The sequence below is a fragment of the Acanthochromis polyacanthus genome, chromosome 10 (assembly GCF_021347895.1).
Source record: "Acanthochromis polyacanthus isolate Apoly-LR-REF ecotype Palm Island chromosome 10, KAUST_Apoly_ChrSc, whole genome shotgun sequence".
Lineage (NCBI taxonomy): Eukaryota > Metazoa > Chordata > Actinopteri > Pomacentridae > Acanthochromis > Acanthochromis polyacanthus.
In genome coordinates, this window is record NC_067122.1 from 36,367,801 (window position 1) to 36,391,204 (window position 23,404).

Sequence of the window (23,404 nt, forward strand, 5' to 3'; positions counted from 1 at the left end):
ATTAATGAGACCCATCAGTTGAAGTTGAATTTGTTGCTTCCAGCCATTTGTCTGTCCTCTGAGTTTCTGAAATATCTACAGCAGCAGGTATTAAATAAATGCTCTGGATCAGCATATATGACAGCATGTACCAGTTCCCGCCAATATCCAGCAACTTCACACAGACATCAAAGGGGAGTGGACCCCACAATAAAACAAACTGCACCTTTCAGTGTCCTTTTATTGTGGGCAGTCTAAGGCACACCTGTGCACTAATCATGGTGTCTAATCAGCATCTTGATATGGCACACCTGTGAGGTGGGATGGATTATCTCAGCAAAGGAGAAGTGCTCACTGTCACAGATTTAGACAGATTTGTGAACAATATTTGAGAGAAATGGTGATATTGTGTATGTGGAAAAAGTTTTACATCTTTGAGTTCATCTCATAAAAAATGGGAGCAAAAACAAAAGTGTTGCGTTTATATTTTTGTTGAGTATAGTTTCGTCACAGTTTATCAGTTATAGTAAAGTCATTTGCTGCATAGCGATTGCTCTCACGTTGAGTGGTGAGCTCCATTACAACAGCAGGGATAGTCATATTTCACTTTTTGTAAGGTAGAAGGTAACTTATCATCACACATGGAAAGATTCTTCACTGTTTAGGAAATTCTGACGCTAGCTACACGTTATTTGGATGCTCGATAGCTTGCTGTTAGTTTAGATTTAGTCTAAATTGTGTCGCTCTCCATCAGAGTGGTGGGTATGTCTAAATGAAGACTTGAGGAACATCATTGAAAAGTTTGAATTTGAATGACAGAATGGTCTAATTTTAACAGATTTATAAAGCCAGCACTCCCCCAAATATGAAAAGGACTGCTTGGAGTCTCTGATAATTGAACAACACTGCATAATGTTCAAATGTTCATTCTGTGAACTGAGCAGTGTTTACGAGAAAATAGTACTTTAATCAGTCTAAGCTCCTAAATGCCACTTCTCCTTTAATTAAGTCATTTTGTGACATTTGTGAGAGTCAATAATGCGCAAAGTGAGACCTCATGTCTGCTTTCATATCTCAGCAATATAAAGTTCCCAGAAACAAAAAAAAACTCCTTTAAAGCTTTTCACAATAAAACACTATTCTCTGCTAAAACTCATTTCCAGTTACTTGTGTATATGTGTGGTGGTATTGTACTGCCCAAAGTAAGATAAATATAGTCCAATGACAGACAAAAGTAACTTTATAAAATAGGAATAAATCATAAATGCCCCTGGCAGAAGTATCAGGAAATACACATACATTGCTTATTATGAATGAGCCTGGCGGCGGGTAATATTAAAAATGATTGACACATCATTTAACTAATACGATTAGTTCCTAGTGGGAGGGGCGACCGGGGAATGGACCAATGATGAAGCAGCATTCTGTGACACGCTGATCAGGAAGTTATTTAAAGAAAACAGCCGACACGCTGCGTTGTTTTCCTATTTTTTTTCCCAGCAGACACTGGATGGAAGTTAGCACTATGGAAGAGTAACTCAGGGATATTGTGTCTTTATGCGTGTGAGCAAAATTACAATGTATTTATTCATCCGGATACATTTCCTCCTCCTGCTTATTCACACACTGGCGGCTGGAGTTGCTGGAAGAACAGGTTAGTAGAGTTTTTAATAGAGGAAAACTGAACTGTTAGCAAAACTTAAAGGACTCTAATGAATTACATTTTGGATGTCGTAGTATATATATATATATATTTTTTGCCTTATTGAGATTTTAGAAGGATTTGGGTCAAGCAGTAATTGGGTTAGCTCTCATTAAAGTCAATGGGAATTTAATGTTTTGTTTATGCTGTTGCAGAGTTAGCAGTTTATTAAATTGACCACATGTGTGGTGCTTTGTTGTCTATGTTTCACTTCCAGAAAATGTAATGGAAGTGAAACCTGCTAGTTTCTGCAGTGTTTACTTCTAGGTTTCACATGGCTACACTTTTGCGTTAGTTTACCAGGATAATACGCTCTCCTCCAAAAGTATTGGAACAGTCAGTCCAATTCCCTTTTTTTTGGTGTAGACTGAAAGCACTTGGGGTTCACCATCAAAAGATGAATATGAGACAAAAGGTTAACATTTCAGGCAAGTTGTGGCAAAATCAAACTAAACTACTTTACAAAAGGTGGGGAGCAAACACGAAACACCAAGAGAATTCAGGGAACATACGAAGTCCAGAACAAAAAGTGATTCAAAAAACAAAAATTAATTAAGCTCTAACCAGGCAAAAACCTAGGGCACATGAGGAACAGTAGAAAAGCAACAGGCAGACAAACAGGAGGTCAAACAGGCTGGGAATAGCGCTGTTTAATGATGTACAAAAACTTACAGACATGTAAGTACAGACATGAAGCAGACAAGGAACTATGAGGGCATTCTGGCAATTTATTTCAAACAAAGCGAAACCAAAGAACATGACCGGTTGTGTCTGTTTTCAGAGAGGAAAAATGTCCTTTTCATCATGGCAGACGATTTACGGACGTCGCTGGGTTGCTATGGCGACACTCTGGTAAAATCACCAAACATTGACCAGCTGGCATCCAAAAGCCACGTTTTTCTAAATGCATATGCACAGGTCAGTCAATTTACTTCATGTTTACTGTCTGAAATTGTCATTGAATTTGGATGTGAGTCTAACTGGGATTGTTTAACCTCAATAAAATGTCTGAATGCCTATGTTCCTCTCTCAGCAAGCTGTGTGTGCTCCCAGTCGGATATCCATGTTAACCAGCCGCAGACCAGACACCACCAGACTCTACGACTTCAACTCCTACTGGAGAGTCCATTCTGGGAACTACACAACTCTGCCACAGTACTTTAAATCTAAAGGGTACTTCACCATGTCTGTGGGCAAAGTGTTTCATCCAGGTGAGATGTCGAGGGAGTAAGAACCGCATATTTATGTCTGATTTTGAGCACAATTGATTTAATCTGTCCAGCTCTGTGGCCATAACAGTCATTTTGTTGTGTTTTCTTTTTTGTAGGTATTGCCTCTAACCACACCGATGATTATCCCTACAGTTGGTCCATCCCTGCTTATCATCCAGCTTCATACAGATTTGAGAAAGAAAAGGTAAGAATAGGAATTAGTGTCTCTTTGATACTTGGAATATTAAACCAGCGAGTGTTAACTTGAGCTCAGCTATAAAAGGTGTAAATGGAACATGAGAAACCTGGTTGTTCGTAGCCCTTTGTTCAGGTTTCTGATTATCAGTGCATATGTGTCATATTGTCTCATCATCTCAGCAACTATTAAAGGTTTTTCCTGCATAGAGGAATTCTTGGCCAGTGCCAAAGGAAAGTCACAAGCACCAGAATGATAAGAATTGAGAGTTTAAAAAACATATTTTAAAAGCTTTAGTTTATTGAGGTTTGTTTACTCAAACATGATAGACATTAGACATAAAATGTGTCGATTTCTGCCATATAAGGGAACACAAGCACATTGTCTGTACTAGACGTGAACCAGTCAGGCTTATTGTGATGCACAGTCACCCTCCAAAGGTCAAGACTGAGCAAGAACAACCACTACCAGCAGAATGATCAGAAACCTGGATGAAGTGATTACATGCTGCAGTATCCTGGTGTTTGCTGAGTTACTACAGGTAGGATATCCAGGTTCCAAAACCAGAATTAGACTTTAAAAAGAGCTAATTAGCCGATTAGCTGTTTGTTTTCTGTTCAGTCAGAAAGGCTGCTAAAGAGATTCTCACTTGAAGCGCATCTCAGACATCTCAGTTAGCTTCATCTTCATGACTGATGGAGCCCAACAGATAGAGAATTTTTGGAACTGATATCATTTCTCGGGAGCCATGAAATTCTAATTTTGGATGATTTTCACTGGAACTGTCAAATATCTGAATGATCCTGGAGCTCTGTGAATAAGGTAGATCTCTGAGCCCGTCCTGAAACCTGTTTTTGCGTCAGTTGGCTCTTGTGAGCTTGTTTGTCTTCGGGATCATCCAGTTTGGAGACAGTCATAAGACAGATTGTACATAAGAGCTGGTCTCTATGTGATCTTCCAGATGAGCCATTGTAATAAAGTTGTGTTTTAGACCTTGACTTGGAACGATTCTCTTCTTGCTGTCATAATGAAGTACTGTAAATGACTTCCTAGACAGCGCCAACACACACACACACACAAATGATTATTAATTTTTTACCTTACAGCTATGCCAAAGGAAGCTACAGCCAAATTCTGTCTGCAGGTGTATGACTATAGCAGACGTGCATGCAATAAAAATATGTAGTTTATCACATTTGAATACTGTGACGCTGACAGATGTGCAGTGAAATTCCACCCTGTCATGATAGTCAACAGTGCCTAGTTTCCTTTTTGGATGGACCTGAACTGCAGCATTTATTAATTTATTAACATGCTGCTTGTGTTTCTTTTTCAATCTGTATTCTATTTATTGTAGGTTTTTATATTATTTATTTATCATAGGTCTAGCTTAGCTATTTTAGAGTGAATGTTATTCTGCATGATGCTGGATTTGGGTATCAAATTTCTTTCCCTAATAAACTGGAACAAATCGCTGACATACTCAAAAACTTGCCTTGAAACATAAGGCTTGTCAGCAGTTGCCCCCTTTTTACTCCTCTGGTGTCTGTAGCCTCCATCCTGAGTTGCCTTCTAAAACACTGCCAGCATTCAACAGCCAGTCAGTTCTCCAGACTGCTGTCATTGTGTCGTATACACATTTATTAAGGAAGAGCTGGCTGCCAAAGTAGAGCAATCCAGTGACATCCAGGTCCCCACATATCAATCGCTTTAAATATGCAGACACTTACATTCACCCTGTACGCTCATAGTTGCATTTTCATTCCATCTTTTATTTGACTGACTTATAAAGTCTAATAATTTTACGCTGAAGTGCCGATCCTGGTGATTGACAAGCATAATGTCTGGCTTAAGGCCTGTGTGAATGATAGCGAGACCCTTCGGGCCTTCAAAAAGCTGTCAGCTGACGTGTGATGAGACGGTTCAGAGTCAGAGACACCAACCTTCTTCCAGACATCAGGTTCCAGAGCTTCCTGTCAGGCATCTCAAACACCAGACAAGTCCTGGAACTTGAACTTTTCTATGAATCTCAAGTTTTTCTCCTCAGGTTAAGAGCTCGGTTTGTTTCCAACATTTCCACTTTATTTTGAATTTCGTTATCTTCACATTGTTTGTGGATCTTAATGTATTTAAGTTCACACACTCGGTAACTTTGGTTAAATGTCCTTCTCCATTAAAATGCAATACAAGGAAACATGCAGAATTAGTGGAGAATATGAGTTCAACAGCCTAAATCAGATACAACATTTCTAAAGGAACACGATCTTAAGAGTCAAAATATAAAAAGTGTGAGTAAACGTAACACAATTTATCAATGAACAAATAAAACAAAATCTATTAATAAGCGGCTTGAAAGAAGGAATAACCGAGGAAATAAAGCAGGCTGGTGTAAATCTAACCAATCAGTCTGAATCCCTAATGTTGTGGCAGGCAGAGACAAGCTGGACTACAAGAACACAACTGTCCATTATTTGCCCAATACAATGTGGCTTTTTCATTAATCTGTTGGAATGTAAATCACTTAGCAGTACTCATGGATTGTAAAAGAGGCTGTAGCCACTGTTTTTTAATGAAAAGGTAGTATGAGTGTGAGACGGGTCCCTTACAGTAATAAACCTCAGAATTAGTGTCTGAATCTGTAGTTCTCCTTTGCTTTGGAGCTTTATGGGCAGTTTCAGCTCATCGTTTAGCTGTTTTGTGTGTATATTTACTGTTGTGGTCCATTCTCACGAATGTTAATGATGTTTTTTAAGCTGTACAAGGCAGCTGTTCTCATCAAGAAAGCTCTAAAAGCCTACAGTGCCCTGCTTACTCAGCATTTAGCAGGGAATAACCAGATATTTTCTTCAGTAATTGGTAGAAACTGCAGAAGAACCCAAAAACATAGTTAAGAGAATGAATATTGGACCAAAACATGACTTCTATGTTGTGGATGTATAAGTACAAGACTGTTTTCAACTGAAAAGACGGCAGTATGATCTCAGCAGTAACCGAGCATGAACTTGACTGCTTCCAGATGTGTAGAGGAGAGGATGGTAAACTTCATGTCAACCTGCTGTGTGCGGTGAACGTGACGGAGCAGCCAGGAGGAACCCTGCCAGACCTGGAGAGCACCGACGAGGCCATGAGGTTACTGAAGAGTCGAGTCAACAGTCACGATCCTTTCTTCTTGGCTGTGGGCTTCCACAAACCACACATACCTTTCAGGATACCACAGGTACCCACGCTGACTCCTTCTGCACTGACTGAAATGTAACATACGGTTCTGCACAGTCTTATCTCGGTTGATACTGGTAGGGTTGAAGAAGCTCAGAAGGGTTTGGAATTTTAGAAAGTCTCATGGACAATTTTATGTACACAAATACACCGTGTCTCTCCAGAAAAACAAAGCTGAAGGACTGAATATGCAGTATAATCAATTTATTCAATAACCAGTATTTCCCCATTCACTTTGATTCAGTCTTTCAATCATGGAATATACAGGGTTCTTAAGTGTGGATGGTTCTATCTTCCTCCCAGACAGCCCTAGAGTTCAGTTGATTCATGGTGGTTGGTTGTGGGCTGGTAAAGATGCAACTGTTCAGGATTCCCCAACAGTTCTCAGCTGGGTTGAAGTCAATGGAGTTTGGTGGCCATTCCCCCTTAAAGCCAGGTAGATGCTCAGAACACCATTGCTGAGTCATACTGGCAGTGTGAGCAGGAGAACCATCTTGCATAAATACCAACGTCTGTTAAAAATTTTCTCTTCAGCCACAGGCCCAGATTTTATTTCCTCCTGGCCAAAACTGGAAGTAGCACCTTTTCTAGAAAGTTCTTGGAATAATTTTGTGCATTAACAGTGGTACCTTGAGGAACAATATGCAGCTCTGACAGACCTGAAGTTCCCCAAACCACACTGTTGGCACTGAATTTCACCTCCTCAGAAGATGGTACTTTTTCACCATCATCTGTATGGATTCAGTCGTTTTAGGTGTTGGGAATCAATAGAGAGGGCATTCATCAGAGACAACCCAGTTCTCCCATTATTGAGGAGATTATTGAGTCTGGTGAGTAATGGAGTATATTGCCTCTTGTAAGCTTTCAGCCCCATTGTTTCTTTTAATAACAATGCACAGAGCTCTTAGAAACATCTTCTCCGTGATCTTTCAGCCTCTAAGTCGCCGGCATGACTGCTGTCTTTTACCCTTGGCCTTGTTGTTGTACCTTTGCCACCACTTCTGCCCCAGCGGATATTTCTGCCAAAGGCTTGAGCTACTGGCTGATGGGTTTTTCTTGCATTTCGTAGAGCAATGATCTGTGGTTGAATCTCAGACTGAAAAAGGAGGTTTTCTACCCTCTTGGCCATGGTGACAATGCTTCTAAAATGTATGTTGTGAGGGTAGCGTATTTTGGTCAAGCAAGATATTTATATACTGGGACCTGACAGTTTGATCAAACAGTACCTGACTGACCAGATGGAACCCATATTGGTGACAAACAGTCAAACATGTTATTCAGTTGGGAGAACAAACTTTTGGGACATGGTGTACATGTTATGATACATTTTTCTGTCAAACACACCTCTAAACAGCCCCTTTGTGACAGTGAAGCATCTATAATAATGTGATCTGGCAGCTAAAAAAAAATTCAAAAGTTGCCAAAGATCACATACAGTGATTAAAAATTCTGAAGTCATGTTTTTTTTTTTTATATTTAGCTACAGATTGGTTGTGTGTACTCCATGTGTAATGCATCCTGTGTAGAACCAGAAGCCTCAAAAAGTTGCAAAATACATAAGTAAAGCTGCAGTGAAGCAAATGTTTCTGTTTTGGTTGACACGTTGGATGCATTCCGATATGTACACAACAACTACTATATAGTACAACAAAAAATGATTCAGTATGTCCCAATACACAGTATGTCCAGTGTAGTAAGCCAAAAATACTAGGATGTCTTAATACATCTGGTTGTATTTTGCAGTTTGCAAACAAACCTGTGTTTCTGGCAGTTGTGATCTACAATCCTCAGTGGATCATAAATACATCACGGTGTCTTGAGTGACTATAAGCAAAACCTGAGCTGCTAAGAGCGGATGACAGATGACAGCTCATCTCACAAAAACATGGAGACAGTCAGAGCTTAAGACGCAATGTTTTGGCAAAATGGTGTGTTGTAAGTGTATACATTGTCAAGTGGAGCCTGTTCTTTGAGATCCCAGGAGCAACCACTACCTAAATAAAGGTTTTAAGCAGACCAATGAAAAGCTAAAATGACAAACTATATAAGTTAACCACATGCTTATGCTTGAGGCAAGAATGATTTTCATAGGCTGATATATATTCTAAAATGATGATTGTGATAGAATAGAATGATTTAAAGTGAGTTATTTGATCATAGGAGGATGTGATGATTAAGAAGTGATTATATGTAAAAGCACTGTGTATGAGGAGAAGTAGCCTATTTTGAACTGCGCGTTTACAAAAAAACGGAACTACAATGCTGGGGAAATCTTGGCCTGTGAGGAGTGTGTGCGCATTTCCAAATATGGTTATAGGAAGCACATGGAGAATGTCTTAACCATTTTCCATGTGCCTTGAATGACTTCACCATTCTCAATGTGCCTTGACTAGGCCTTGACAATGTGTGTAATTGTTGTGAGCCTGATAGTTGAGCAACTGAGCGTACAGATAATGTGTGTGTATTAGAAGATGAGCGTATAAAAGAGAGAGACGGAGACACTGAATTCGGAGTTCTCCCCCGGGGAGAGTTGTTCCCCGGAGATGTCATAGAGCTGCTACAGACATCGTTGCTGAGACCCAGAGGAGTCATCACCGGACTTTCTGCCAAAGGACGAGATGACATCACTGGACTTGGGCTGCAGAGTTCTTTGAGGACGTCGTTGGAAGAAAAGTTGTTCTAACTTTGTTCAAAAGAAGACCACTCTCTGCTGAAAGGAGAGCCCTGATCGGTCTGCGATTCTAATGAGGGGAGAAAAGAGAAATCCACCACACCCCAGAAGGCAGTGGAGGCAGCAACAAGGAGCTGCTCTCATCCTTGATTTTTTTTTTTTTTATTAAATGGGCCCAAAACTCAATGTTAGTGTGCCATTGTGGGGCACCGGTCCCCGGGGTGATGGGTGAGATGGCTTGTTGCTGGACCCTAGGGGTCCCTTGTTTCCTTTCCTCCCTTGGGTCTTGCCTGGTGGTCTGCATCGCTGAGTAGTCACCCTCGGGATTCACATCCTCCTCGGATTCCTCTCGCTCATGCAGATGCAGTTTCTTCACCACACTTCCTGATGGATTTTCTTCTTTCCATACCACAAGGGACTTGTTTGGAGGTCAGCTCTGGATGTAGCTGTGTTCTTCTTCAGGTTAGCCTCTGGTTTGGGTCGTGTCACCGGGTGTGGATGACTTTCTCGCTCGGCCGGCTCTGGTAACTTCAGATCCTTCCTCTTCTTCCTCTACCGGTCGGTCAGTCTTCCTCTTTGCCTTGAGGCCGCTTGCCCCTTCTGCATCTCTGCAAGTCTTTAGCACTTGGTCTCTCCATTCCTTGTTCTGGGTCGGAGAGGTTATGATTACCAGTTGCTTTATTCCATTGCAGACCTCATGTTCCATCATCTGGCACCTCACTGCTCTAGTGGCTGCTTCTTATGCCACTTCCCATGGCAGCGTGTTGGATCTGACTCCATCAACACTGATTACCACTCTTGTGTAGCATAGCTCATTTGCCTTTCCCAGCCCCCTGGCCATGACGTGTTGTGGTTTCTTCCTGTATGCCTCAATGTCACCTCCATCACGATATTCTTCTTCTATCAAATGTATTATTGAGTAGTAGCGTGATTCGCCCCCACTGGTCACCACCACAGATCTGCTCCCATCTGGTCACACTCTATTCTCCTTGCTTGCATCTCCTGCTTCTCTCTTATAGGTATTACCTGCTCTTTTGTGCAGGGCTTTCCTGAAGGTGGAATTTCTGACTTTTAAGGTTGAGGAGGTTATTACCAGTAGTGCATCTGCGTGGTACTCCCATGAATCTCCTTCGATGTAATAGGCTGTTGCCCCCGTCTGATCATTGACCTTATTGCCCCCGGTGGGCAGTGGTGGCAGGTCAGGGAGATTCCTTTCGGCTCTATCCCTCGCTGTCCCATCCTCCGCTGGGCCTTCCTTGGGCAGTCGACTCGTAGTTCTGTAGACTTTATTAAGTGTCCCCAGGGCTTGGGTCACGTCCTCCGTTGCTTGTACCCTAGTTTGGGCCTCGGAGGTCATCTTAAGGTGGCCCCATGCGGAGCTCTGAGGCGTGGGATGTGGAGGGTTCCGTCTGCTGAGCTCCAGGTGCAATGGGAGCTGGTCGCGGTCCGGCTCATCCGATTCACTGCCCGCCTCTCCTTCATCTGACTCGGAGGTAGAGTCTGACTTGGTCTGGACACTCTGCTGGTCCTCGTCTGTGGGCATTTGGTCTCTTGTGACTTTGTATTGATGCACAGGCTTTAGGTAGTCCCGGTGCTCTTTATGGACTGGGACTGGCTTTACACTGCTGGAGATCAGGACTGGAATCAGGCCCGAGGGATTTTCCCACTGCTGTTCCAGCTTCTTCCACTGGGAACAACCACACGACCAAGATTGGCTTTCGAGGCTTCTCCGCTCACCCTGCCGAGGAAAGACATCCTTCGGACCGAAAAGAGACTTTGTACTGAGTCTACGGGTCCACAGAGGAGTTCAACCAGACACAGGTCAAGACCGGGCGCGGCTCCAACTGCAGAGCCGTCCACCCTCTCTCCTAAATTTACAATTGGAGAAGATTCATAGGTACGCTCAGTTTAGTCGTTAGAAATAATCAGAAATATTTAAATTGTTTAATCATGAGCTGTTGCTATGCCCCTGCTAAAGTTATTCAATAAAAAGCGATATTGCATTTAAAGAGAAGATTTATGGATTTCTTAAGACTCACCTACTCCGCATACTGGTAAAAAGTTAAGTCTATTGTGTGCATCAGATCTAAAGGTTCTCAAAGGTTACTTTCATCCAACCAGTTACTTTAAACATTACCCCTGAGGTTAGTATTCCAAACCTCTAAAACTAACCTAGGAATATCACCAAGTGCTAACAGTTATAAGAGGAAAGCTGATTGATAAATCGAATCTGCTACAAGGGGGGGCTGCCTAATAAAAGAGTATTTGTCAAAATAAGAGGGGTAAGAACCTAGGCGAGTATTCCTCGACACCAGCTTAAATATTCTACTGAATCCTGTTAGGTAAATTCTAGTAGACCGATAGAACCTGACCCGTTAGACGGAGAACTGCACCTGAATTATCCTGTAAAAAGGGTAAGGAAGGTGGAGACTGACTAACAACATACTGCAAAAAACAGAACGAACTAGAGGGCAGCTGCAGTGTTTAGCTGAAGTCAAAGGACAAAGTATATGATTTTGGCTGTAGCTATTGTCTACACTGAAAGTGCAGTTTTAGCAGCATGTTAGCAGAGCAGCAGCTTCAGGCTTAATGTGTGGGTTAGGGTTATTGTTGACACACGAGGTGTTCAGATACATTTTGGAGTTTTAGGTTGCCATGCTTTATTCTTGCATAGCCAGACAGTTTTGTAGTATGTAATTGTCTGACTACACTTCAGCATCATTCTGCTATAGATGAAAAACAATGGCAACAAGCTGTCAGATGTTTCTAAAACTTAAACTTAATTCATGTCCTCAAACGGAACACTTTGAAAACACGTTGCTGTTGGTGAGTAGCATTCATTTTGGTTCTGTTTAGTAGCTGCAAAACTAATGTGACCGTAACATACAGGACAAGTTTATCAGTTAACATTGTTTTTGTATCGACTAGGAAGATGTTACTCCACTGAGTATCGAGGTTGTTTCCCACAGCTCTCTGGAGATCAGAGTAAAAGAGAAATGCGTGTCGAATCATTCTCCTGTCAGATGATCACATGCTAAACATGTTTACAGCAGCAGACATCCGCTTGAGTCTTTGTGTAAAAACATTCATATGCCTACATTTTAGGCATCTTAAAATAGCCTTAAAATCATTTTGTGACTCTCACACTGACTAAATGAGCTGCCATAGATTACTATGAATGTTAACTAATATCAGTAGGCATGCACATCTGATGTCAGCTTTATGACCTGATAATATTGTGAACCTTGATAGCCACATCGATTCCACATTTTATTGAGCAGATGGAAACGGTCATATTTCAATTGTAGAAATATGGCAATAATATTTAATATATTCTTTAAAATTTTCATCTTTCATTATGTGACATTTTAGCCAAGGATTGCATAAAGTCTTTTTTTTTTTTTTAAAGAATCATGAGCACCATAGGCCTTTCACAGTATTTTATTCATACTGATAGATCTACAAAAAGCTGATGGATTGCAAACACACAAACTGAATCCCACTGTGTTTTTTTCTTTGGCTGCTCTTAGCTGGATCCTGCTATTGTTCTGGTGGAATTTCTGCAATGCACAGTGACAAAGGCAGACATTCAGTCCCTAGAGGATGGATTATACTATCGAACAGCTGGTCACCGGGACAAATATGGCTGAATATGTGGAATGGAAAGTGAAACTCATCCTCCTGCTGGAAGAAGCGGTTTTGCTTAACGTTGGTTCTTTGGACAGAAACAGAACCAAGAACTGATTGAATAGGACCAGAGACTAAAAATGGATAATGGTGTTAAAGAGTAGTTAGAGAGTAGGAAAGAAGAAAACCAGAAAAACTGTTGATCCTGAGTGATAAAGGGACAAATGTCATGTTTCTGGAGAACTTGGTACCCTCTGATGCCTTTGAAGAATTGACCTGCATTTTGATATAATTGAGAATTAAACCTTAAATAGTAGAAACTGGTGTATTTTCTGTGGGCTGGAAATTTAAAAATGATTCTGAAAGTTGTATTTGTGTATTATTGACTGTTTTTACATGGTACAGTGTTCTAGATTTACTTGTGTTTTAAAATAATCACATTCAGTGCGTCTCTCATGATGGGGTTATTTGCTGCCTTGACAGAATATAATATTTCTCTCATGGTTTATCAAAATGTCTCTTTCGGTGGGCCCTTTCATCGTCACTGACATCAACCTTTAGAGCTACAGTTCAGGGAGCTGTTCCTGTGGCAGCTTACTGACACCAGCACTCATTATTGTTTTGTTTTTTTGTGTGAACGCATAGACTGGGTTATAGATAATTCACTGACACTCTGTCAAAGGAAAACAGGATATTGGGAGGGTCAGTAGATAGCAATAGCAGTGATGTGTTAAAAATATCCTTGTACAGGTTTTATAATAAAAACACCAAGCTACACCCCACAGGCTGGGAGTTTGACACCAGCTGTCAGTGCTAAAATGTGGAAATGAAATAGGAAGCTTTTAAGCTAGTTACTATTTGTAAAGGGGGCTAATTAGATTTGACTAATTGTACTAAATATTTGATTTCTGTGTCATTATAATGAAAACTCACCTGTTGGTGCACCTGGTTTAATTCTGTCATTTTCCACCACAGGAGTACCTGAGTCTGTATCCCCTCGATAAAATGACTCTGGCTCCAGACCCTGATGTCCCTAAACTTCTGCCACCTGTAGCCTACAACCCCTGGATGGATGTCAGGAAGAGAGAGGATGTCCAGAAACTCAACATCAGCTTCCCTTATGGACCGATTCCTAAAGATTTCCAGGTTTGAAATGTCTGCTCTCAACATTCTTCAACCTCTAGTAATTTGGTTCCTGTGTTCATGCTTCTTGAAACAAGTGGTGAAACAGTCGTGTTTTGTGTTCTGTCTTCCAGCTGCGTATTCGTCAGCACTACTACGCTGCTGTGTCTTATGTGGACTCTCAGGTCGGGCGGCTGCTCAGTGCTCTGGATGAGCTGCAGCTGACCAACAGCACTGTGGTGGTGTTCACCTCTGATCATGGTTAGTAGACACATGCTTCACATGAACCGTGTTAACCCTCAGAACCTCAGAATTTGAAAATCTGGCCTCTCTTTCAAGCAGTTTCTGGGAGTTGTTTTTTTTTTTTTTTTTTTTTTTTACTCATTTGGGTTAATTTTTACTGCAGTATAAAGTCCTGCAGTATGACAGTGTCAGAAGTAAACCCAGATATTTGTGCCAGTTATAATAATGCAATCAGCAATTAAAGAAAGCAGATAAAAACAAAATGTCTTTGAATATTTTACAGTATAAAAAACAAAATCGAATTATGATGAACACATTTTTTTATTGCTCTTTGGTGCTATGAGTCATACAAAAATAATGGTGACTCTACAAATCGCCAAATGAGTATATCTGCAACCAAAACTCTGTCGGGGCGGTTGGGGTTTGATGTTCCCAGCTAGTGCCTCTCTGTGTTGTTTGTATTCCGATGTGGTTTGTGACTACGGACATTAGAGCTTCCGTTAGCTGCTGCTAATTTGGTGAGGAGCTACCAGTCTTAGTGAAAACTGTGGCTCCTGTTAGCAGTCTGCTTTTCGTAACTTCAGTTCTCACTTATTGTGTGTTAAATATGTGTGTTTAGAGGCACCGGTTTTGTTTAGTTACTTCTGTGTGCTATTTACTTGTTTGTATTAGTTTCTGTTACTTATTATGGATGTTGCTATTGTGTTTATGCTTGGCTAGAGAGTTATTTGTTTTGTATTTCTTTAGCTAGTTTGTGAACTCTGTTAGCCTTCATTTGGTTTTATTGGGTTCTTTAATTTAGCAGCATCCACAGCCCTCTTTTCTTGTGTTATCACTGTTCTTTTGTGTTAATTAGGCACTGAGCAATAGATTACTTTTCCTGAGCCAAGAACATCTGGTGATTTTTGTTACACCCAGCTGACCCTACAGGTTGGATCGTAGCAATGCATATTCCACATATTCCATACTTGTATCCTACCTGCTCGTTGTAAACAGCTTTCAATCCAGTGGAATGGTCCCTAAAGTTTTTTTTTTCTTCAAAGTTTTCATGACTGTTGACCGCCGCTGAGTCAATCATGACTTCACAGTTGTGCTAGAATTTTCTTTTTTTTCAGAATGTGGTGCAAGAAGTTCATATTTGACGACGATTTGATGACGCTGGTTTTTAAGAGAGATGTGCAGAAGTGATTTTGAGGAAATGTCATGATTTTAAGCACAAATGTGGTGAAGTTTTGCGATGGGACAGCACATCTCAGATGATTAGTTCAAGGTCCCTTGGAAAGTTGAGAATCTGGCCTCAATTTCTGGCTCTGATAAATGTAGGAGTTTTGGTGGGTCCTTTTTTTTTTTTTTTTTAGGATAATATGACTTTCAAACTTGCTAGAAGGATTTTGGGGTTCAGAGGCTTAACCTGGTGTTACTCTGATTATTTCCTAAAACCCTGACATGTCTGTTTGGAGTATTTAGTAGAATAAACAGTTCAAATATCAGTCATCAGGGTCTCAGCGTCCACTGTTTTGGAGGTGATGCGTTTATTGAGCCTCTGAGAATCTTTGTTGTCGCTGTCTTTGATCACCAGATGGCAGTGTTGTAACACCAAACTGTGCCATCACCTCTTTCACAACTTCACTTTGCTCCAAAACCCCATCTTTTTTTTTTTCTTCACCACCTCCCTTTAAAACAAAAAAAAAAAAAACAACTTTGTGACTTGGAAACCTAGTTTTCTTGTATTGTTTCCATCAGTGTAGGATGCTAGTCTGAAAACTTTCTGACTGTTTAATATTTTACTCGGTATTTTACCCAGCTTGATGAAATGCAATGATTTTCAAATACAAGATGATTGAGAAGAACATCAGTGCGATGGATGGCATCAAATGTATTTCCTGTATTTAACATTTTTTTCTATGATATAGATTAATTGGCTTTTATTTCTCCTGTCTGTGTTTTTGAACTCACATCTTTCACATCTCTTTTGTCTCTGTCTTTTATTGTAGGCTGGTCATTAGGAGAGCATGGGGAATGGGCTAAATACTCCAACTTTGATGTGGCGACACGTGTCCCTCTGATCTTCTTTGTTCCTGATGTCACCACCAACCATAATCAGTGGAAAACATCCACCTTCCCCTTTATTGATGTCTTTATCCAGTCAGATCACAGCTTCAGTAGTAAGGCCTCCACAGACGACAAATGAGTCCGTATTGATAACATAAAATGTACATTTATTTTCATCCATTTAAAGCACGCTGCATGTGGAGTCATGAAAGGGAAGTCAAGTTCGATAAAAAATTTTTGCTCCTAATTGGTCGTATAAACCTCGTTGAAACATTTATTAATATGCCAACTCGACTTTAATGAAGTCTTTGATATACATGGAGAGCTGCAAAAGTATTTAGACAGGGATACACTTTGATATTTTGCCTCCGGACAGTTTTTACTTCAGATACAAGTGGTGCAATGATGATGAAATTTAAGTGCAGGACATTTAGCAATTTTTAGTGGATATCTTGACTGTTCTTAGTGGATAAAGCTCTGCATGTGGATGACTCTTCTCTCCCTCTTAGATGACAAAGTTGTCAGAAACATGGTGGAGCTGGTCGACGTGTTTCCTACAGTCTCCCACCTGGCTGGCCTCAGTGCACCTCGATACTGTCCTGACGTTTCCTTCCAGGTATCAGAAAATGAAAACAAATGACTTGACTTTTCCCCTAACATGAGGTTGACATTTGTAGTTTTGAGATGTTTCAACTATGGGATGGATTGGCATGAAATTGTCCTTTTGCTGTAACAAATCAATTTGTAACATTTATTAGCCTAAATGAATTACATTTATAAATAAAAAGATAGTAATTGAATGATTTTAACCTCATTGTTTAACTTGACAACTCCTACAATGACATCATTTGTCTGTTTTAAAGAAGGAGACATGGCATCCAGCTTGGTCTGGTTAAAGCTGCTGTTACTGACAAAATGACTTCATCCCTCCACCAGTCAGTCGAGTTTATTTGATTAGATTCTGTTTGTGAGCTAGTATGGATCTGTAGTGTTGAACAATGGCCAGGAAAGTGTATTTGCTCAACATTACAATTTCACAGTATCGTTGACTTTCACTTTTTGAGATATTAAATGTCAGAAACATTTTGTCCTATCAGGCATTTGTAGGGGTGTCCTGAACCCAGTCATGTGAATTTTAAAGTAATCAATGATCACACTTACCTCTAAATACAACCACACTTAGATCCATAGATGTCCCTCTAAACCAGTATCAAACTCATTTTAGGGCCACATTCAGCCCAATTTGATCTCTACTAGACCGGACCAGTAAAATCACAGCATAATAACCTATGAATAACCACAACTCCTAATTTTTCCTTTGTTTTAGTGCAAAAAGGTTTTTGAAAATTTTCACATCTAAGAAATTATCTTTTTACAAAACATCATGAACAACCTGAAAAATAAGATAAATTTCAACAATACTATGCCTCAGTTTATCATTTACACATTACTACTTCCACATTATAGTGTGTCTATAAAGGCACAAAGCATTTAGTCACAGCTATCTGAAACTGAATGATACAGTATTTTACGTAATAACCAGAAAAAATCTAATTAAAAAAAGACAAAAAAACGAACAAAAACAAGACCAAAGATGAGCACAAAATGACAAATGAGACACAAAACAAAATGAGACAAACGACATGAAACAAAAAGAGGAAAAAATTACAAAGCAACAACAAAATAGACAATTGACACACAAGTGAGACAAAAACAGCCACAAAATGACAAAAACAAAAGGACAAAAAAGACAAGCAAGACAAAAAAAACACAAAACACCAAAAATGATGCTCAAAACAACGAATAAAGTGAAACACAAAATGACAAAAACAAAAGCGAGACCAAAAAGAAACACAAAACGGCAAAACCAAGAAAATTACAAAAATATGAGAAACGCCAAATCAGACCAAAAAATGACAAAAACAAAACAAAATATTGCAAAATTGAGACACAAAAAGACGAACAATGATCAATCCAGTATTTTACTTTATGATTAAAAAAACAACTTGTTGTTGTCTAGAAATGATTTTAAATTTATAGTTTTACAAATTTACAGTTTAGAGTTAATCTAATTTTTACACTTTCCAAAGTCGTTCCGTGGGCCGGATTGGACCCTCTGGTGGGCCAGTTTTGGCCCATGGACCGAGTGTTTGACACCCCTGCTCTAGGATGTTTGATTAATATCTTTTGCAAACCCAAATTATCCAATCACTGTGCTGTCCTGAGGTCAGTAAGCCTCATTAGAGTCTCTGTCAATGTGCTCCTTGACTAGCTAAACTCTTTGCTTGTCAACACTTTAGTACCTGCCTCCTCTGGTTGCTACAGTGTTAAGGAATAATGGACTCCACCTGGTGGTCCAAGCAGGTACTACAGCTAGTATACAACAACTGAAGAGAGCGTTATCTCAGAAAATGTTATTGGTATCAGCAGATACTGATATTAAATGACTCGACTTGAATCGGAAGCCAAAAATACTTGATGGTGACATCCCTTGTTTTTTGTGAATTTTTGTTAGAAATAACAAAATGACACAATGAATATATTGGTTATCCAATGTTGTCAGTTGGAAAATTTCATCATGTTTCCCAGACCTAATTCCCTCAACATGTCTGTTAGATATCTAATTCATAAAAACTGGACAGATGGATGAACATTTCAAGCAATAAACCTCTGGCCACAGCTGTCACCCACAAAATGGCATAATGACATAAAAATACAATCTAATGTTAATTATAAAATGTATTTGCATTCCTCTGACAATCTGCTATAAATGTATGACAAAAATGTTCTTGTATTTAATATTGCACGACTACACGAGCATCAGCATGTTAGCATTCAGTGGATGATTCAGATGTTGGGGGGCTGAAAGTTCAGGTATCGATATATTGTCCCACATTCATCACATAAATGTTTTATTAAAAATGGGAAATGTAGATGTATCTGTTCACTTTGGACAACATATAAACAGATAGCGATATATTAATGATCTGGTTCAAGCTCAAAGCTCCACTGTGTCCACATGAAGCCTCTCAGAGTTGTAATCTGCTTATTTTATTCTCAACGCTGTGTTCTGAGGTTGTTTACTTACTTCAGGTCACATTCTCCTCCTCTTCACATTGTATCAGAATAGAACTGGTATTTTTGCGCTGCCGTCAGAGTTCAAATGTCATCGCATTAACATGGCCAAACAAAACAAATGGAGAAGGAAGACCTGCTTAAACAGGCTCAAGCCTTCCTGACACGAGTGCGATCTAACCGACTCTGACAAGCGCTTCCTTTGCTCTGCGGCCTGTTTTCTTGCTTTCAGAAGAAGCTCTGTACCGAAGGACAGGACCGAGCTTCCACCTTTACATCCCGAGAAGGACGAAAGGATGAAGAACGTATAGCTTTTAGCCAATACCCTCGACCTGCTGATACACCACAGGTAGTGATGTTCAAAAAGCAAATGAGCCGGTTGAAGGTTAAGCCTTTGGAGTTTTGTATCCGTCTGGAAACGGTGCACTAGTAGGCAGATTTTAATAAAGACATACTGGTGCTTTTACTAAGTTGCTTGTGAATTTGCATGTAAAATTTTGTAATTAGTAGAGGTCAAAGCTCTGTGACTCTCTGCTTTGCTTGTACACCTTCAAACACGTGATCTTTGAGTTAAATATTGAGCTGAGTGCTGCACCTGCTGGAGGTTAATCTCTGGATGTAACAGTTTGGATCTCAGCTGCAGATTTGACCGTTTTGCAGAAATAGTTTTCCAGTTTGTTTTTGTTCTAAATTTTTCTTTTAGGTGAACTCTGACCTCCCCGACCTCAAAGACATTACGGTCATGGGTTACTCCCTGCGCACCTGGGACTACAGATACACTCTGTGGCTGGGCTTCAACCCCAAAACATTTCAGGTATCGCATACCTACACATCACGGCACTCCTCTTCCTCTTATCTGCTTCTGTCTATTATTCCCCTCTGTGTGAATGTATTAAGTTCAGGCTGGGGAGTTGAGTGTGATGGATCCATCCATCTTGTCTCACACAATGTGTTGGAGACATTTTCCGTGACAGAAACGGATTATATTTGTCTGTATCATCCATCTGTCTCTCCATCCAGGTGAATGTGTCTGATGTGCACGGAGGAGAGCTGTACATCCTGGAGGACGACCCCAGTCAGGACAACAACATCTACAACAGCATCTTTACTGACTCTGATCACACCGTGGTGATGAGGAAGATGGCCAGTCTTCCTCCTGTTAGTAGGAATTCATTTTGAAGAAACATGCCTGTCTCCCTTCGTGCATTCATTTCCTTGTTTACTTGTTTCCTGACTGGTTGTTTTTGCGTCCAGACGGTGAGACTGCAGATGAGAATGAAGCTGCAGTTATGCTACCTCACAGCAGGGATGAAGACGAGTGGAGGGAAGGCGTGATGATGGGAATGAAACACAACAGATGGACAGCTGGGGACGAGTACAAAGGGAAGACGGATGGATGAAGAGGGAAAAAAAGGCTTGAATGCTGCTTTTACTGTAATCTGTACATGTTTCAGTATTATATTGTATTCATATTAAATGTTTTGGTTTTGTTTTCAGGCTAGAGTTCCTTAAGAACCTGTTTTTGGGCAGATTGGGGTTCAACACATAAGAAAAGGGAATGAGGAATCTGTTGTGCTTTTTCTTAGTAAACATGTCACCCAGAGGAATTCACACTTAGCAGAGACATAGTATTGATTCAGATTTAAAAGAAATGTGCAGTTTTCCGTCTGCTAAACACAACTTCCAGCTCACCATGAGGTCATGTGGCAGAAGAGCAATCCCACTTTTAGCAGTAGGCACATTTCTGATTAGCTGCTTTAGTTAAAGAACAGTCTTTTTTTTTTTTTTTTACACTTTTTTTGCTTCATTCTTAAAGGTTTGATAAAGATCTGTAGCACACCAATTTCTCCAAACTAAATAGAACACTGGAATCTGCAGGTGATTAGAGCAGTTTAGCTTTAAAACAGGAGGAAACATGTAGCCTGGCTCTGATTAAATGTATCCTAAATACAACACTTTAAAATTCACTTAACATATAAATATTTATACATATATATATTACATCTCATTTGATTTAATATATATGCAAATACATGTAAATATAACAAGTTTAGCTACATAAAAAGTGTTACCTGGTAGTAGACACATCAAAACAAGTGTAACATCTGAACATAGAGAAGAATTTAGCTCAGGAAGAACCAGGTATGCAGCTTCCCTTCAGTTGTTATGCTAACTATGCTAATGCCAAATCGGTCTACATTTAACATATAATCAGAATCAGAAAAAAATATTTATTCCTGAGGGACAATTGGGCATAAGAGGTATCCAGATCTTCTAAACACAGCCATGTCTCCTGAAACTAACATACCTGTAAAACTAAACTACAGATTTAAGTTGGGAGAAAAATGTTTCTTTCAAATCATAAATCTGTAGTTGGATAGGAATGTAATTTTTGGGAGATGGTGTTGCCAAAATATTTAACTGTACCTTGAATTGGCGCCACACAGGTGTCAAACTGAACCTGTGATATCTTTTCTGACCGCTGTATTATGATGAACAGTGCGATTTGCTGTACTGACTCCTAATCGTCACATCTTTAACTGTTTTCCTCTAAAAGAATATTGAACCTGAAGGGTGAGCTAAGGGTGACACCAGATTCTCTTTGGATCAGGTGTTCTGTTGATTATCCAGTTTGCTTTAGGGAGCCTTTAAGTTGTTTGCTCTCACTTCCAACTACAGCAGCTGATTGGGAACTTCCACAATTTTGTAGTGTAGCCTCAAACAATACATTTCTCCTGCACTTAATGTGATTTGCATCTGTTTGCCTGCCTCCTTGTAAACCTTCACTTCAGATCAGACCTGAAACGGAGTAAAAACCTCCCGCGATGATTTAACGTGAATCAAACGGCTCCATTTTACTGCTGTTCCAATGCATGAACATTTTGTGCTGCTGTAATTTAGAAGAAGGCCAATTTTCAGCTGGAATTTCAGGTCCAACAATGAACTGAAGGGATTTGGTCTGTGGGCTTTTATTGTTGGCTGCACCGGCTTCACGTTAGTGGGATCCAAATGAATCATGTAGCATCAGCAGGCTTCTGTCACATGTCTGGATGGAGAAGAAATCCTACGGTGGAATTGAATCAGTTCATTTTACCATGTTTCCTTTTGTGCTGTAATATATTTAACATGTCGGGAATAGCGAGTTTAATCAGTACAGACACTGGCAACGTTAAAAATGAGCTTATCCTTGAGTTTAGTTGCATCAGCGCGTTCTGAATATTCGAGCTTTCTTAAGGGAAAATAAATATTGCAGAAATAATTCAAATCTCAGGCTTGGCAAGGACACACTGTTAATATATTTATGTCTGTTTCGATTGGTTTGTTTTAAAAAAAATAAAGTATTTTTGTTGAACGCGAGCTGCAGAGGTTGACTTGTAATCACGGGCCCGGTTTGGGTCCATATTCCTGAGTGAGTCCTGCAGAAACACTTTGCCGGCCGTCCACACGCCCCGCCGCTCTGCTGTAATGCATTTTGTGCTCACCCACAGCAGAGGTGTAAAGCTGCTGAGTAGTGAGGGAGCTCCTCAGGGACCTCGCCAGTCTATTCTGTGTTTTCTCTCCTTCCTCTCCTGTATCTATTTCTCTCCTCTGGAGTAGAAAATGCATGCGTCTCCTCTCCGGCGCTGGGAGAATTCGGCCCGAACTGAACATTTGCTAATTTGTGCATGATTCCACAGAGTCGATCTGTCCAGGCGACACAAACGGTTAAAAGCCTTGTAATTGCATTTTTTTGAAATATAGTACGAATTCAGCCTCACGCCTTTTGAAGTTTTTTGCCATTTTCAATTTCCAGGCAATCATGCAGAACCATTTGTAGAACTCTGCTTGAAGTGAACTCTGCATGCTGCCAATGAAAAGTCAAAAAATGTCCCAAAGACCAGGGCAGCACTTCACATCTCTCCCCTACCAATTTCACCTCTTCTAATCATTTCTTCTCTTTTCAGTCGGTGCTCCTTCTTGGTCTTTGAACACATCCGCATTCAGCTTTGCTTTATCTGTATCACTGCTACTTAAAGACGCACTATTGGAAAGAAGCATTTTATTGATCAGCTTAAATGTGCAATCACTGATTTTTTTTATTTATTTTTTTTACCACTTAGAGGTAGCAGAACCAGTTTAACACTGATTTCAATAAGATATATGAAGGTACTTACGTGTTTTTGACAACCTGTAGTGTTACTGAGCAGTGATTTCACAGTTGGGCCTCTGCTAAAAGACAAGATACAGATTTTTTTTAACCTTTATCTAACCAGATTAAACCCCTTGAGATCAGGATCGTTTTCACAAGGACCAAGAGGTCTGCAGCACAC

The 23,404-nt window shown here is 40.1% G+C and overlaps 1 protein-coding gene across 2 annotated transcripts; it reads left to right on the top strand.

The window, feature by feature from the left end:
* The first annotated feature begins 1,417 nt into the window (after positions 1-1,417).
* ids (iduronate 2-sulfatase) lies at positions 1,418-22,451 on the top strand. 2 transcript variants are annotated; one of them, XM_022214000.2, is made up of 13 exons: positions 1,418-1,633; positions 2,463-2,599; positions 2,715-2,892; positions 3,009-3,097; positions 6,105-6,305; positions 13,578-13,748; positions 13,859-13,985; positions 15,962-16,132; positions 16,529-16,635; positions 19,327-19,443; positions 19,798-19,908; positions 20,115-20,252; positions 20,349-22,451. In XM_022214000.2, the coding sequence occupies exons 1-13, from the start codon at positions 1,537-1,539 to the stop codon at positions 20,427-20,429; spliced, it is 1,725 nt and encodes a 574-aa protein (XP_022069692.1). In that variant the 5' UTR covers positions 1,418-1,536; the 3' UTR covers positions 20,430-22,451. The 2 variants fall into 2 exon arrangements, with proteins under 2 accessions (XP_022069692.1, XP_051810791.1); XM_051954831.1 differs by having other exon boundaries at positions 19,330-19,443.
* Positions 22,452-23,404: the final 953 nt, after the last annotated feature.